A 15,063-nucleotide genomic window follows, 5' to 3' on the forward strand; every position below is an offset into this window, starting at 1 on the left:
GACAGTCGACAGTCACTCTCACCGAGTGACGGGCCGACGTTCTTACTGACGCAGTGTTTGTTTTTGTGTCTGCCGGCGTCGTCGCCTGGCTCGTTACGTTAGCTGAGGCAGCGTTGCCAATTTTCACACAAAATGAACTGAACTGTTTTTTCTGCCTCCGCCACCGACATTGTATGGGTATTCGTAGCTGTGTGTGTGTGTAGTTGTGTGCGTGTGCTTTATTTCAGAAATTTCCATTTAATTTTTTTATTTAGGTTTCTTTTTTCCTCTCCATTTTTGTTTTTTTTTTGCAACATTTCTGATACCCTTACAGAGGGAGGATATATCAAAGTTTTGCAAGTCTTGACCAAAAATAACTTGAGTGTGCAGTTGCAGATACACATCCATATGTAAGTATGTATTAGCAAATGAATGATTATCCCCTCTTCTCGTTTTTAATAATGCAAATACATACATATGTACATACAAATGTTTGCAAATGATCGCCAAGGGTATCAAATGCTTCGCAGTTCAAATCTACGACCTCTCCTTTCGTGTTTTTATGACTCTGGCGGCTCTGTGTGTGCATGTACAGTATTTATGTACACACACATTTGTATGTATGTAACGATGGATGTGTGTGTGTGTATGTTTATGGGTATATAATTTTTGTGTGCATTTTAGTTACACTTTCAGCTGTCGTTGTTTTTGTTGGTTTTTCGTTTGGTTTTGCTTTTGCGTTAGCGTTTGCTTTGCTTGTACATACATACGTCACATCCCGGGGGGTTTGAGTGGGTGAGTTGAGACAGCAGGAGCCGCCCCACTACCCGTACAGATTTAATTCCCACCCCATCCCTCGTGCTGTGCCTGACCAGAGCCATGGCATGCTTTCGACGACCCGACCCGACCCGACCGCTCACTGCATAGGCCTGCAAGAATTGGCAGCAAAGCAGATCTCTTTCTCTCCATCTCGCTCTTTCTCTTGTTCACATTCCTATGCGTATATCCACAGGTGTCGTCGTCGCCGCTGCAGCGACGTCGGATTCGGCTTCCACTGCAGCTATGGCTGTGGCGCTGGCTCTGACGCCAGCCGGGGACCCCATCCGTCAAGTTCAGATCTCGAAAAACTTCACACCTTTGTGCAAATGATTTTGGGCCGCGCTCTTAGGGCTGCTACTGCTGCCACTACCGTTGCCGTTGCCTCCCCCCCGCGAATGCGACAAAAAGCTAACCTCAAAATGATGAAGCCGCACATTGCGGCGCAACGGCCGCCTGTTGAACGTGACTCATACACGGCATGGGCTCGCGGCAGCAGCAGGGATTGCCTGATTCTTGGTCTCTCGACAACTTTTGTTTAAACTTTACGCAAGTACAGAAGGCGCCCACCCCCACTAGGCACTCCAGAAGCCCGTTTAAAGACACATACAGTTATAACAGTTATCGCCTACGTTTGCCATTTGATTTGATATTGGATAGGATATATTATGTACAGAATATCCAGAAAGAAGAATGTTTGGGGATTTGGCAACACCCTCTGGAGAGGCCCCTGAGTCACACACACACTCATGGGCACTTAAACATATTTTGCTCCCTACACTTGACCTTGTTTTGCCAATTCTGCAGACACAGGCACGCCACACACACTGGAATTGGAATGGATTATTGTGGTTTGGCAGGGTTTCCACATGGGTTTTTGGGGAAGAATTAGACCTGCAACCAGCTGGATGGCGGGAGGGGTAAGCTTTTGTGGCATGTCAAAAGCAGAGCCACATAAGACGCTGACCAGTCCGCTGTCCCGTTGCCCGAGGCAAACGGTGACCGAACGACATGCGTGCCATAGCCACGGAGGTCCCCCACAGGCCCAGTGCCAGCGAGCACATAAGCAGATACACATGTACATACATACATACATACATACATACATACATTGTACGCAATTACTGAGGAAGAGTGTGATGAGGGACAGATCCTAGTGCAGGGCAGTAATTTAACTTAACATCTTTTTTTTGCATCGTATTCAATGCATCGGAAGAACGCAAAAGGACCCTTGACGGGGGGGGGCAAATGCTAGACAAATGCAAAAAAAGAACGAAAAAATCAACAAAGACAACCAGCGGCTATGAAATGAGTGAAAAGCAACGAGCGATAAAGATGTGGAACGACAAGGCAAAGGAAAGGGAAAAGAACCAAAGGCCACCAGCAGTAAAAATTCAGAGCAAGGCAAAAACATTTGCTAGAAGGACAGCGACAGGGGACGGTAAGTCCCCCCCCCCCCCTCCACCCCACACACACACACACTATGGGGCAACAATGTTATTAATGACCTGCTGCTGCTGCTGAATGGAGTGAAGCTGCGCTGCAGCATTGCCAACAGTAAAACTTGCCAGAGAACAGAGGGGGAAATTAAAGACCAATAACAGCATAAAGAAGCAGACCGTCCAGCGGAGTAAAAACAACTGCAAAGATCAGGAGAGTGTGTGAGTGCGAGTGCGAGAGGCAGACAAAACAGATTGACAGAAATAAAAAGCGAAAACAAAGAATAGAATCCCCAAATGAAAGAAACTGTAATCCTAGGGGAATGGAAGGCCTCACCTTCTTCAAATAACTTCTCCCATTCGTTGAATGCAGAAAAATCTGAATTGTTTTTTCAAGCTTATATTTTGAAGAAAATTATTACTGACACCAAAGTACATTTTTTCCAATGATTTATTTATACTCCAGAGTATTCGTGTTCCTATAATATCAGCTGTTCTGTTAGGGAGCTGAACCAGAACCCGAAACCATTTGGCATAACAAAAACAAAGGTGTGTCAGAGGCCAAATGCATCTCGGTGCCAGGAACTAAAAAAAGTGCACACATACACATATGTGTGTATGCATGTCCATATTGCCAACAATTCCGATCAAGTTGCACAAACAGAAATATTTCAAGCTGACTCAGACTCTGATCTCCCCCGCAGACACTCCTCCCATTTTGACCACCTTGCGCGCTGATACCCAAAACGACAAACAGAAAAGAAAAAAAACAGAAAGAAAAATCAAAAACTAACGCAAAAGAAACACGACCTAACCAAACCCGAGCGATAATAGAGCAATGTAAAGGGTTCGTCGATGGGCGAGGAACGGGGTCGGACTTGGTCTCTGCTGGCAGCGTAACGGACCCCGAAACGGCAATGGCAATGCCAACAAATTAAAGTTACTAAAGCAAAGGGAAAACAGAACAACAACAAAACCAGAAGGAGATGTCAGCGCTCTGAGGGGTCTACCCTTGGAATACCCTGGGATATCTAGTTAATATATATGTATGTATGCATCAGCCGATTTCAAACAAGTATATGGCTTGTAAAATGTTTTGCATATTGTATGATAGTCTTCAGAAATACAAACTTATTCCTCTTCGAGCAATGTATTCCCACTGTGACAACGCATACAATACATTCAGCACACTCTCAGTTCCAAAAGGGTATCAAGCGATAGAGAATTTCTGGCACAGCATGGAAACGCGAATAAGCAGTCAAAGGGGTATGAAAGAAAGAGACACAAAACCGGGCTCAGTCGTGTGCTCTGCCCTTGCCTCTGCCCTTGCCTCTGCCGCTGCCGCTGCCACTGACTGTGCCAACTGGCGACGACTATCAGCAAAACAAAAATCGGCAAAGAAAGCAAACGCAAGGAAAAAAGAAACGCAGTCGTCGGCAGTGTTTGGAAAGGGAGAGGGCGCGGTGGAGAGCCAAAGGAGAATCCGCCGCATGCAGAACCGCTCACTCAAATTGAAAATGAATAAAAACCGGTTCTGGTAATACAGTTCTTTTGCCTGTACGTTCTCTTTCACCGTCGCTACTGTCTATGTATAGCCCTCTCGCTCGCTCCCTTTTGCGACTTTGCTTTGCCGTTTGGCTCTGAACCTTTTTCTGTTGCCCTGCCAGAAGAGAATGGCAGGCGACAAAAACGTCACAAACGCACGAGTCAAGGTGTGTGAGCGGATTTCATATATGTATAGGTGTCCCATTTTGTAATTGAGTGGTCGCATAATGTCATTTGGATAATGCATAATTTATTACATGTGTATGTATAATTATGTTACAAGTAATTATCAAAGCCTGATTGTTGTCGCCACTTTTGTAGGCTGTTCACTCTCTTTGTTATCTCTTTTGCCGACTGACTCCTCCACCGGCCACGAGTGGCCGACACGGACACCACCTGTCTCACGGCAATGCACCGTCCCCATCATTGGGCACAAATCGTGCTCGCAGTGAGAGTTGATTCATTCTGCCATAGACGAGGACCTCGCTGATGATGCGCTCGGCAAAGAGTCTCTGGTCTGGACGCATGTTACGGAAGTGGGCCGCCATTCTCTTACCGATCAGCACGCACTCGCTCTCCGCATGATCGTAGCTGTTATCCATGCGGCGCTGCTTCGGGCTCGGCTCTCCGTCTACGAAATGGAAGTACTCCTCATCTTGGCTCGTAGTGCTGCGCCGTCGGGCGGGGCGCCGAGCCCGCGCCGACATCCGTCGGTCCGGCTGGGAGTGTCTCACGGCAGCGGAGTCAAATCCCTTACGGTGCTTTGGCTGACCAGAGTACAATCCATTTGCATTCGATGTCATCGATTGAGGTGACAGAGTCTGGTAATCGTGGCTATGGCTATGGCTATGGCTGCTATGGTGCTCCTCCGCTTTGAAGGTCGATGATATCCGCATGATGGGCGTCTGGTCAGCGGCTTCCATTTCGGGTTCTTCGTCGGGCTCCGGATCTGGATCCGGATCGGGGTCGCCCAGGGCGTCCGTTTCAGTGTTGAAGGACTCAGCAAACATATCGTCATCCTGCAAGCGAGTTTCAAAATAGGAATGGGAAGAGAATGCATCAATTTTTGGTACAGTTGCCTCCGCACGGGAATACGCGACTACAGAGCTACCCAGCATCACCTTCTCCATGTCGTCTGGATGATCGTTTTCATTATCCAACTCTTCGATTAAATCTGCATTCATTTCATGCATGGACAAGGCGATGATGTCATCCGGCTCTGGTGCTGGTGGTGGTGGTGCTGCTGCTGCTGGGTCCAGTTCTGGCTGTGGATCTAATGACTTGAGTTGCGGCAAATCGACATCGAGCTCCATCTCCAGCTGAAGTTCGCCTGTCTCCACCTCGCAGAGAAAGTCGAGCTCCTTGTAATACCACAGGGTGGGCACATATTCATTTTCCGATGAGTACTTTTTGCGCAGCTCACGGCGGTATGAGGTGCGAAAGTTGTTGATCTTCCGCTTGAGCGTGTGAATGTTGGCCGTGGGATCGATGACGCGCAAGCATTCGAGCAGTATATGATAGGACTGCGCCTTCAGCAGCCTGTCCTGATAGCCCCTGCTCTTCGTCATCCAGAGTTGGGGCATGCTACGGTAGAGTCGGAAGAACTTTTGCCATTGCAAATTCGTTGCCTTGGGGCTGCTGTTGTGCTGCATGATGTCGTCGTTGCAGTCGTCAGAGTCCTCTTGTTGTCGTACGACTGCCGTACGACGAAGCTGCGCTGTTCCCATCAAACTTGTGTGAGTTCCGCCGCCCTTAGCCCCGCCCCAATCTAGAGCTGACGAAACATCGTCGTTAACATCGTTTCGATGTATTTCTTCCTAAACAACGTGTAGTTAGATAAAAATTGACTTACTTTTTAGTCTTTTGAATCATTGAGAAATATTAATTATATAAAATGAAAACATAAAGTCAACCCTTTGGCATGTTTCAACGATGTTGCTGCAACTCTACCCCACAAGCCCATGCCCCGAAGGAAAACGATACTCACATTTATGCTCGTTTCGTCGAGGCTATCGTCCATGTGCGGCGGCGAGCGAAGATTGAGTACGGGCTTCAGGAAATCCATTAGATTGAACCACCACAGCCGCGGGCGATAGTTGTTTTTGGAGGAATGAACCTTTTTGATCTCTCTGCGATAGCAGCAGCGCAGCGAATTGATCTTCCGCTTGACATCGTGCACAGTGCACTCCCCATTGATGCTGCGCAGTATCTTGAGGAGCTCCATGTAGCCGGGCTCCTTCTTCTTTTTGGATAGGTAATCGCTGCTGCTGCTGTCCCACAGGGCAGTGAAGTGGCGATAGCAGCTGATGAACTCCTCCATAACCTCCTTCTCGTCGGACAGAATGCTAGTCGTTGCCGTCCAAGAGTGGTTCATCATACCGCTGCTGCTGCTGGCCCCCGGACTGAGCATTACTTCGACGGTTTCGGTTTCGTTGCTCGACAGCGACTGATGCCGCATGACTGCGAATGAGAACGAATGGTGTCATGCACCGTGTACCGGGTCTATTTTTTCGATATCTTCTGTCTGCCTGGGGTTGCGTCTTTGGTTCTCGCTGCTGTAACTGTAACTCAAATCAAATATGTCCTTGGTTTTGCGTTGTCTGGCTCTATGTATATAAATCCAGTTCTCCTTTTATTTGTTATTTTCAATTGTCATTTTCTAAGCAAGAAAAGCATACGAATGGTGTGCACTGTTGCCAAACTTCAGTGCCAGCGGCGTCAGTTGGCTTCGAACATGTGCGACGGCTGCCTCTCTATCTCTCTCTCGATACTCTTGTTTCTGTTTTGGGTATTTTTTTGCACAGAAGTTTGGCAACGCCGCTGCGAGCACGAACACGTTTAGAAATGGTTGCAAAGCGGCAAAAAGCAATGAGGCCATTCGTCTCTGCCGGCCGGCCCATAGTTTTGTATGGTGTATGAATTGTGATGTGATGTGGGTAGAGAGAGAGAGAGAGAGAGGAAAGGGAAGACAATATTAATAGACATGAAACATTAGCGCATTTTCGCACAGCACGGCACAGAATAAAGCGGTCCAGCAATATGTTTGGGCCGACAAGTTCGCTGCAAGCATCCAACATGCAACTGATTTGAGATCAAGCCGAATGGTTGTGTATTAGGACCGGCCTCTGCCGCGTCGCTGTCTCCCACCACTAAGCCAGCATGTGTTTCACTTTCACTGCAAAAAATACAAATTAGCAAAGGCTAGACGCAATGCTGTTGGAGAGGACTGTCAATGGTTGAGAAGCTTATGTAGCTGTTGCCATGCCATAGCCCCCCATCAATTAATAATATCTCGTATTGCAATCTTTCGTACTCTTTTGACCTTTGCAGGAGGGTACAAGACGCCAGTGTGTCTTCCAACATCGAACCTTTAGTATATTTCTGGTATTTTTGAGGGTAATTTGCAGAAAATGTGAACGATTTGTATTGAAACCAAAAATCACGAAAACATAAACATAACCAAAACTAATGACAAATTAATTTTCCCTGCAACGATATTTTCATATCGATATAGGAGGTATTTCTCTGAAAAACACTTGGCAGCATATGTACATACACGACCGTTTGATCAAACCGGCTGAGCGAACCCGAACCTGTCCGTTCGCTGGCAACATGTGAACGTTTTACAGCAACATTCAAGCAGAAGTGGGCAACATTTTTGCCACAGCTATTGAGGCAGCAGCGCCAGCCGCCGCTCTCTCTCTCTCGCACCCTGTCTCTCTGTGTGTGAAAATTAATAATAATAAGTAAAATTATTCACATAAAATTTAGGTTTTTATATTCAAATCAAAAAAGAAAAACCAAATCAACGAAGAGCCGCACAGGGCTTACAGGCGAGGCGATCTTTTTTTTGTGTAAGCCTTACGTTATAGCTGGGCCCCCGCCCGCTGTAAGAACCTGGTGTTCGCACGCAGCAGCAGAGCCAGCGTCGCCGTCTCTGCCGCTGCCGCTGCCGCTGCCGCCGACACCGATGTCGACGTCGTTGACTGTGTCCCGTTCGCCGCTGCCGTGTCGCGTCGCGTCGCGCTCTGTGTTTGAAAGGCCTAAAAAAAACTCGGGTGTGTTCGTTCGGCGGCACCGAGCAATGTGAAAAAATTTTTGTACAACGTTCATTTGTGCCCCGAAAAAAGATAAGAGTAAAAATAGAAGAGCAAAAGAAAACGTTGCAAATATACGAAAATTGATCAAGAATCTAAAGATAACAAGTAACAACAAAAAAGAGGTAATAGAGCAGCGCAAAAAGGAAGAAAAAAGAGTGCAGCTGCAGAAAAAGCAAAACGCAAAACGCAAAACGAATGAAGAATGATGAAGAAAAAAACGTAGTTAAAGTTTTCTCTGCTCTGCAGCCACCCCTCACCCCACCCCGTCCACACCTTATACCCCTCGCGCACTCGTGCATGTGTGTGTGTGTGTGTGTGTGTGTGTGTGCTCTTTGTGTATGTGTGTGCGCTTGCAAATACAAAAAGCAAGAAAACGGAAAGAAAAAATTAAAAGAAAAAATTGCGTCGCGCAAAATAAATTTTTTAAAGTTTTTTTTTGTTTTTGCCAAAATGCAATCTAATGCAACCTCGCTCGTTCCTCCCCCCCCCTATCTCTCTCTCTCTCTCGCTCTTTCTATCTGAAAGCAAAAGATGTTGAAATTTTCTATACATCTCCCCCCCCGCTCGCTGAGCCCCACCTCACTCTCTCTCTCTCTCTCTATCTAACACTGTACGTGTGTGCGTGGTGTATGTGTTTGCATTCCAATTCTTAAATTTGTTCGTTGATTTTTCTTTGCAATTAAATTGAAAGGAAAGCGCAGCAGACGGTGCTTATGAGGGGTTCTGGGGGAGCAACACACACAACAAAAACAAACAACAGAAACCCCCATAGACAACATAAATTGCTTTTATTTTATTTTTGGGCCGGACACGCCCCGTTGCAAGGGATTTAAATCCACACAAAATCAAAATGTTACATCTAATTTTTTTCAAGCATTTTTTTCTGGTTTTCCTCAACAATAAAACAACAACAACAAATTGTTACAAAATGTCGTGAAAAAATGCAAAAATTGAAACAAGAGAAAATATTTCAACAAGAATTTTTCAATTTGTGTGGATTTTCCTCAACGACGCGCACTCCTCGCACTCCCGCCTCCAGGACACTCCTGCAATTTGCCTTTCCTATTTTATTTTTTGGGTAAGTAAAGCTCTCAAAACTCTCAACTCCAACCCATGAAAATGTTGATTTCAAATAGAATTTCTTGCATGGTTCTTAGTTCAATTTCTTGGGGTCTTCTTTTTTGTCTCTAAGTGTGAATAAAATGAATGGGATCGGCTGCGGCAATCATCGGCTCAGGCCGGTTGGGTGGTTGGGTGGATTCGTGCCTCGATTCATTGCAGTTTCAGCTCCAATGTGAACCTCAACATTGATTGGTCGTGCTACAAAATAAAAAACACACACACTTCAAACTCAATTAACATTGAAAAGATGCTTCAGCAAGTGCCAAAGAACATTTTCAACGCAAAATATTCTTTAAATGCCGTGAGTGATGGAATATTCGTGTTTAAATCATAATTGCGAACCGTTTTCAACCGATCTTGAGTGCCATTTAAGCAGCCAGCCAGCTTGTTTCTGTGGATTCTTTGGATGCTTGCACCCTTGAAAGTTCAATTCGTAATCGCGCATTCCAAACCATAATCCCCATTCCAACCCAATATGGAAATACCAATCTAATTTCCATTTTTATTTATTTTTTCTTTTCTTTGGCTTCTTTATCAAAACGCGTGCCCCCCATCATGGCGCCAAAAATATCTAGTTTTTCGCCCCGCTCTCCAGCTCTCCAGCTCTCTCTCTCTCTCTCTCTCTTCTCTGATCTTGCAAGTTCTTCTCTCTCGTCTCTCCTCTCTCCTCTCCATATACAGCATATAATTTCCATACATTTTGTGTTATTTATTTGTATTTGTGTTTATTTATACCTTATTTTGGATCTGCTTTTACCCGTCCCGTGCCCAGCACCTACCACCGCCAATTAGCATTTAAATTATGCAAATATTACTTTTGCTCCTCTCCCTCCTCTGCCTGCCTTTTGTGGTGCCGTTTATTCCCCCCATTTCTTTGTCTGTTCCTTTTGCCTCTGAGCGAATGTATGGAAAGAATTTATGGCAGAGGCGCGCCTACGTGGCTTTTTCTTAGGCAATAGACCAGACCTTAGATTTCGATTCATTTTTAAATTTAGATTTGGGAATATTTCTACAGATTCTTGCAATTATTTATCCATAAACCGTAGGATATTTCTCCTTCAAAATCGAACATTTTCTGCTGTTTTCTGCTTACTTTATTTCACTCTTTTGCTCAGTTTTGATCCTTGAATACCCCAAACCCGTATCTTTCCCCTTTTTTTAAGGGGTATTGACTAGTCGTTAGCAGGCCCCAACCCTTGCGTACCCCTTTCCCCACCCCTTCTGCTTATTTTACTGGTTTTTTTGTTGTTGTTTTTTGTGTGTGTTTGTTTCTTCTTCTTTTGGGCCGCACGTAGAATTTCTTGTTGAACCGGTTCTTTGGTCGTTGTGCGGCGCTGCTCACACACACACACACACACACACACACAGACATACGTCGCTCTATTCCATTCCACATTTGCTGTGTGCCCCTGGCCATGGTTTTATTTTTTTTTGTCTGTTATTTGCTTTTATTTTTTTGTTGTTTCTTCTTCTTTTGCTGTCTTTCTTTATTTTATTGCTGCTGTTCATTTAAATGCAATCGCAGGTCGCATATTGATTTTTACTTTTCCAGAAGGAAAGAGGCAAAAAAGTCACAAGAAAACAAGCGTAAAACGTGCACTGAGCCAAAAAGAGCAAAAGGAGAAATACGCCAAACAAAAAAAAAGGCGCCACACACATTTGCGTGAAGTTTGGCAACGTTGCGCTGATGATTTTTGGCATGGAGAAGGAAGAGCAAGAGCCAGGACTATGATGCTGCAGAGAAATTACACTCGATAATGGGAGGAAAGCATCCAAAGTCTTGGGTGCAAAAAAGAGCTCTGCCTCTAGCAGCCATCCAGCAATATGCCCCAAGTACGATATTTATGCCACATTGTCTGTGCTCTAATGAGAGGGGAGGGAAAGTAATCGTATTGCTGGGAAACTCTCCTCCCTAGCAGCAGCTTTCCTCTCCTTATTTGCTCCCAATTATAGTTTCCTTGACGACCACGCCCACGCCCACTCGCACGCCCACGCCCACGCCCACTCCCACTCTGCTCTAATTGGCTTAAATCCCAGCTTCTGGTTGCTATTTTTGCATTTTGTGGGCAGTGCCCGTCAGTTTTGTGCAACAGAAATTGAAAGCATTTCAGGCCCCTCTCCCTCTCCCTCTCCCTCTCCCTGATTTGTCTGATTTTTTGCAAATTGAATTCAAATTCTAGTGGCACCAAACAAAAAATAGCCCCAGAATATCCCTACGGATGAGGCAAGGCATTGTGTCTGTGTGTGTGGGGGGGTATGGCATGGGAATGCCTGAAACTGTCACTTGACATTTTAATGGAATTTTGATGTTCTTGCTGCAGCCAGCAGCCAGCAGCCACAGAAATCACAGTCCTTCGGAGGGATAAAAGCAGTAGCCATCCAGCCCGCCCGCCCGCTCACGACTATACATTTACCTCAAAAAATGAACATTAAGCAGAAAAGGAACTTGCTAGAATTTGCTAGCAAGTCGTAAATAAAATGCATTTCCACAGAAATTCAATACCCCCCCACGCCCCACAAGACCACAGAGCGCCAGACTTTATTTGTTCTTCGATCGAATCAAATATCAAATATTATTTCAACGAACAAAAAAGTCAGACAGCAGTCGTCGTCCGATGTGAGATGGCAATGCAATACTTTTGCCAAAGGTTTTAGTTTTCGTCTACAATAATAATAATAATGTTTGAGGGGTTTCGGGTGTTAAGAGTTGTTATTCCATGCCGCCGCCCGAGTTTCAGAATATTTACAGAATTTACTTACCTGCATTTATTTCATGGCAGACCATGTGAGATTTTTCAAGCGAGAACTTACTGTTATTTATTTTTTGTTTTCTAGCCCCCCGAAATGACTTTTGCTTTTATGTGTGTGTGTGTGTGCGTGTACCACAGTGGAATGCAATTAGTGCAAAACCCCCTAGACACAGGGAGTGGGAGATGCATTGTGGTCTTAGAATCACATGTGCTGTGCACCACCAGCCACCAGCCAGCAGCCACCAGCCAGCAGGCACTGTTGCATATTTTGATGGATGCCTGACCAAACGGCCAGATGTTGCTCTGTGAGAGAGAGAGAGAGAGAGAGAGAGAGTGGAGGGTGGTTTGTGTTTTTGCAAGCAAAAACCAAATACCTACGATACATTTTCTGCTGTTTTCAGCTGGAAGAAAACACGTTTTTCCCGTGCAGTGAAAAAGGCAGCAAAAGCTACAGTAAATAGCCGATAAAGCACACGCACACACACACACACACACACACACATATACATACATACGACAGCACTAAATTAAAGCTCAAAAGAAAAATCAATACTTTTCCCAAAATACACGAGAAGGGACGTGTGAGACGCTTCTTACGCGTCACAACTTTTATACCCGTCACTCAGGACTACATCTAGATGTAGAAAACATGTAGAAGAACCACTAGATATCGTTCACATTACAGAAGACGTAGTAAAAAGCCTACTAAATAAAATGCATCAAAAATATTGGATCAGTTAATCGTATTTTCCAATATATGAGATATTTAAAACAGCAATCAAATGTTCTATAGCAACAAGCTTCTGTCAGTGTGTCGTAAATGCAACAATTCAATAGCTTAATGCTACAAATTCATTTTACAAAATACTAATTGCTCCGGGCCATAATTTGGCTAATTGGCGTAAACAGCCACCAAAACTGGTCTTTGGGACAATAGTGCATCTGCACCTCAGCGGTGTTTTGTCAAATTTTAAATGGGCAGGGGCCGAGTGAAGCAGAAGCAGAGTGTGAATGAGAGAATGTGAAAGGAACAACAAAAGCTGCTGGACAGGGTGGGTTTAGCCACAGCAAATTAATTTCTTTTTTCTGGCTATAATAATGATCCGATCGGATCCCAATTGATCTTAAAGTGATCTGATAGACATTCCCTGCGGAATGTCGTTTTTAGTTTTCTTTTATCTTCAAAATTGTAGATTTGGTAGGGTTTCGCCCTTTTGCGGGGGCGGAAGGGGGCGTGGCTCATTTCTTAAATACACTGGTTTCAGTGTGAGCATATAGCAGTCTGGATGCAATATTTGGTGGCTCTAGCTCTTATAGTCTATGAGAACTAGCTGACAAACAAGACGGACAAACGGACATACGGACAGACAGACATGGCTCTATCGACTCGGCTATTGATGCTGATCAAGAATATATATACTTTATGGGGTCGGAAACGCTTCCTTCTGTGCGTTACATACAACCGTTATTCGCACAAATACAATATACCCTATTTACTCTTCGAGTACCGGGTATAAAAAGCCAACAAAGAATAAGAGCAGCAGCAGTGGCAGAGGCAGAGACAGAGCAGAGACAGTGCAGAGTCAGAAGCAGCTGTAAAGAAGAATCAGAATCAAACCTAGCAGGCAGCAGAGACCGGCAGCGGAGTTAAAGCAGCAGCGGAGTGACTTTACAGCGGCTGGGCAGAGTCTTAGCAGAGCTCGGTCGTGGCAGAGACTCAGCAGAGCAGCGTGGCGTGGCGTGGCGTGGCGTGGCGCGGCGCGGCGCGGCGCTTATCTCAAATAAATTGCTTTCGGCCTACTCGTGATTTTTTTTCTTCCACATTTTTCTCATTTCGTTTTCGTCGTCGCTATGGCTCTTTGTCTCTGCGAGTGTGTGTGTGTGTAGGAACAGTACACATTTCTGGCTCCCACAACGCACCGCAGCATACCCCCCATAACCCTCCCACACAGCTGTGTGAACGGCTCCTGACGCCCACACGAACCCATAAATATGTTTGCATGAGTATGAAAAGCATGCGCCTGCCGCTGCTATTTATATGTGCATGTTTTATGGATGTGTGTGTGTGTGTGTGTGTGTGTGTGTGTGTGTGTGTGTGTGTGTATTTTATGCTCCACAATTATTATTATTATTATATCTGTGCCTCTCGCTTTTTCCCACTCCTGTGCATTACGTGTCAGCTCTTCCTCCCGTTTAATCTATAGGTCTCTCATTCTACACTACAATAACCTCTCCTCTGCCTCTGCTGCACAGCACTCTCCTCCCACTCAACCGCTCCCACAATGTTGTTGCTGCTTCTTCTGCACCCATACTGTGCCCAGCCCACCCCTTTCATGCCGTCCTGCGCTGCTGTTCTCCTTTTTCTTCTACCTTTTAAATATTTTGGGATTTTTTTTTCATCTTGTACGTATTTCACCTTGCGCGCCGTGTTTTATTGCTTTTTGCTTTCTGCCGTACTCTCGCATACACAAGGCACGGCACACACACACACACACTGGCGCATGAATGACCCTATCTATCTCGCTCTGGCCTGGCTGGGGAATTTTGTGTGCACGTCACTATGCGCGTTGGCGCGACCGACCGAACGTCAGTCTGTCCTGTCAGACACGATTTACGTCGTACGTTCGGTCGGTCGGTCGCACGGTCGGTTGTTCTGTCGCTCGTTTTAGACACGTTGTATGTCGTCCGGTCGTTCAGTCATTCGTTCTGTCGCTTTTTTGTTGTTCGTTTCGTTTTATGACGTTGCCAGTTTTGTGTCTGCGTCCAATCCAACCATACATGTATGGCCAGCGAGTATGAGTGTGCATGAGTGTTCTTGTGTCTGTGCTGTATTCATTTGCCAACGGCGCTGCTGCTGCTGCTTTCTTGCACTTGCTGTTGCGTCACCCGCACACACTCGACACACACACACACACGCGCGAAGCAGAGACCAAATATGAAACGATGTCTGCCAGTTGCCTCCCAACTGCCTGGACGGTCTTTGTACATTCATTCATATATGTATAATAAATGGTGTGTATATATGTATATGCATAGGTGTGTGTGTGTGTGTGGAAGTTCCCGATTTTGTTGTTTTCTCTGCCTGAACCTTACCAGTGAGTGTCTCCCTCCACCCTGCCACTGCTTGTCCTTCTCCATCTCGCTCTCTCGATGGCACTCCATTACTGCTTTTGTGCCCCGTCTTTATCGCTCGATCTCCCTCTTGTGCGCTGCCAGTCCGTCTTGCCCTCTCCCTCTGGCATTCAGGCTTTGTGGGCATTGCTTTTGTCTTCTGCTTCTTCATGTTTTGTTGCTGATTCCAGAGTTGGTTGT

General features: G+C 45.6%; 1 protein-coding gene across 2 annotated transcripts; it reads right to left on the reverse strand.

The window, feature by feature from the left end:
- Positions 1-4,009: 4,009 nt before the first annotated feature.
- Positions 4,010-6,939, reverse strand: LOC117590986. 2 transcript variants are annotated; one of them, XM_034284061.1, is made up of 3 exons: positions 5,767-6,939; positions 4,901-5,596; positions 4,010-4,798 (listed from the first exon to the last, which is right to left on the reverse strand). In XM_034284061.1, the coding sequence occupies exons 1-3, from the start codon at positions 6,235-6,237 to the stop codon at positions 4,181-4,183; spliced, it is 1,785 nt and encodes a 594-aa protein (XP_034139952.1). In that variant the 5' UTR covers positions 6,238-6,939; the 3' UTR covers positions 4,010-4,180. The 2 variants fall into 2 exon arrangements, with proteins under 2 accessions (XP_034139952.1, XP_034139953.1); XM_034284062.1 differs by lacking the exon at positions 4,901-5,596 and having other exon boundaries at positions 5,767-6,918.
- Between the last annotated feature and the right edge of the window lie 8,124 nt (positions 6,940-15,063).

The sequence above is a fragment of the Drosophila guanche genome, unplaced genomic scaffold (assembly GCF_900245975.1).
Source record: "Drosophila guanche unplaced genomic scaffold, DGUA_6, whole genome shotgun sequence".
NCBI lineage: Eukaryota > Metazoa > Arthropoda > Insecta > Diptera > Drosophilidae > Drosophila > Drosophila guanche.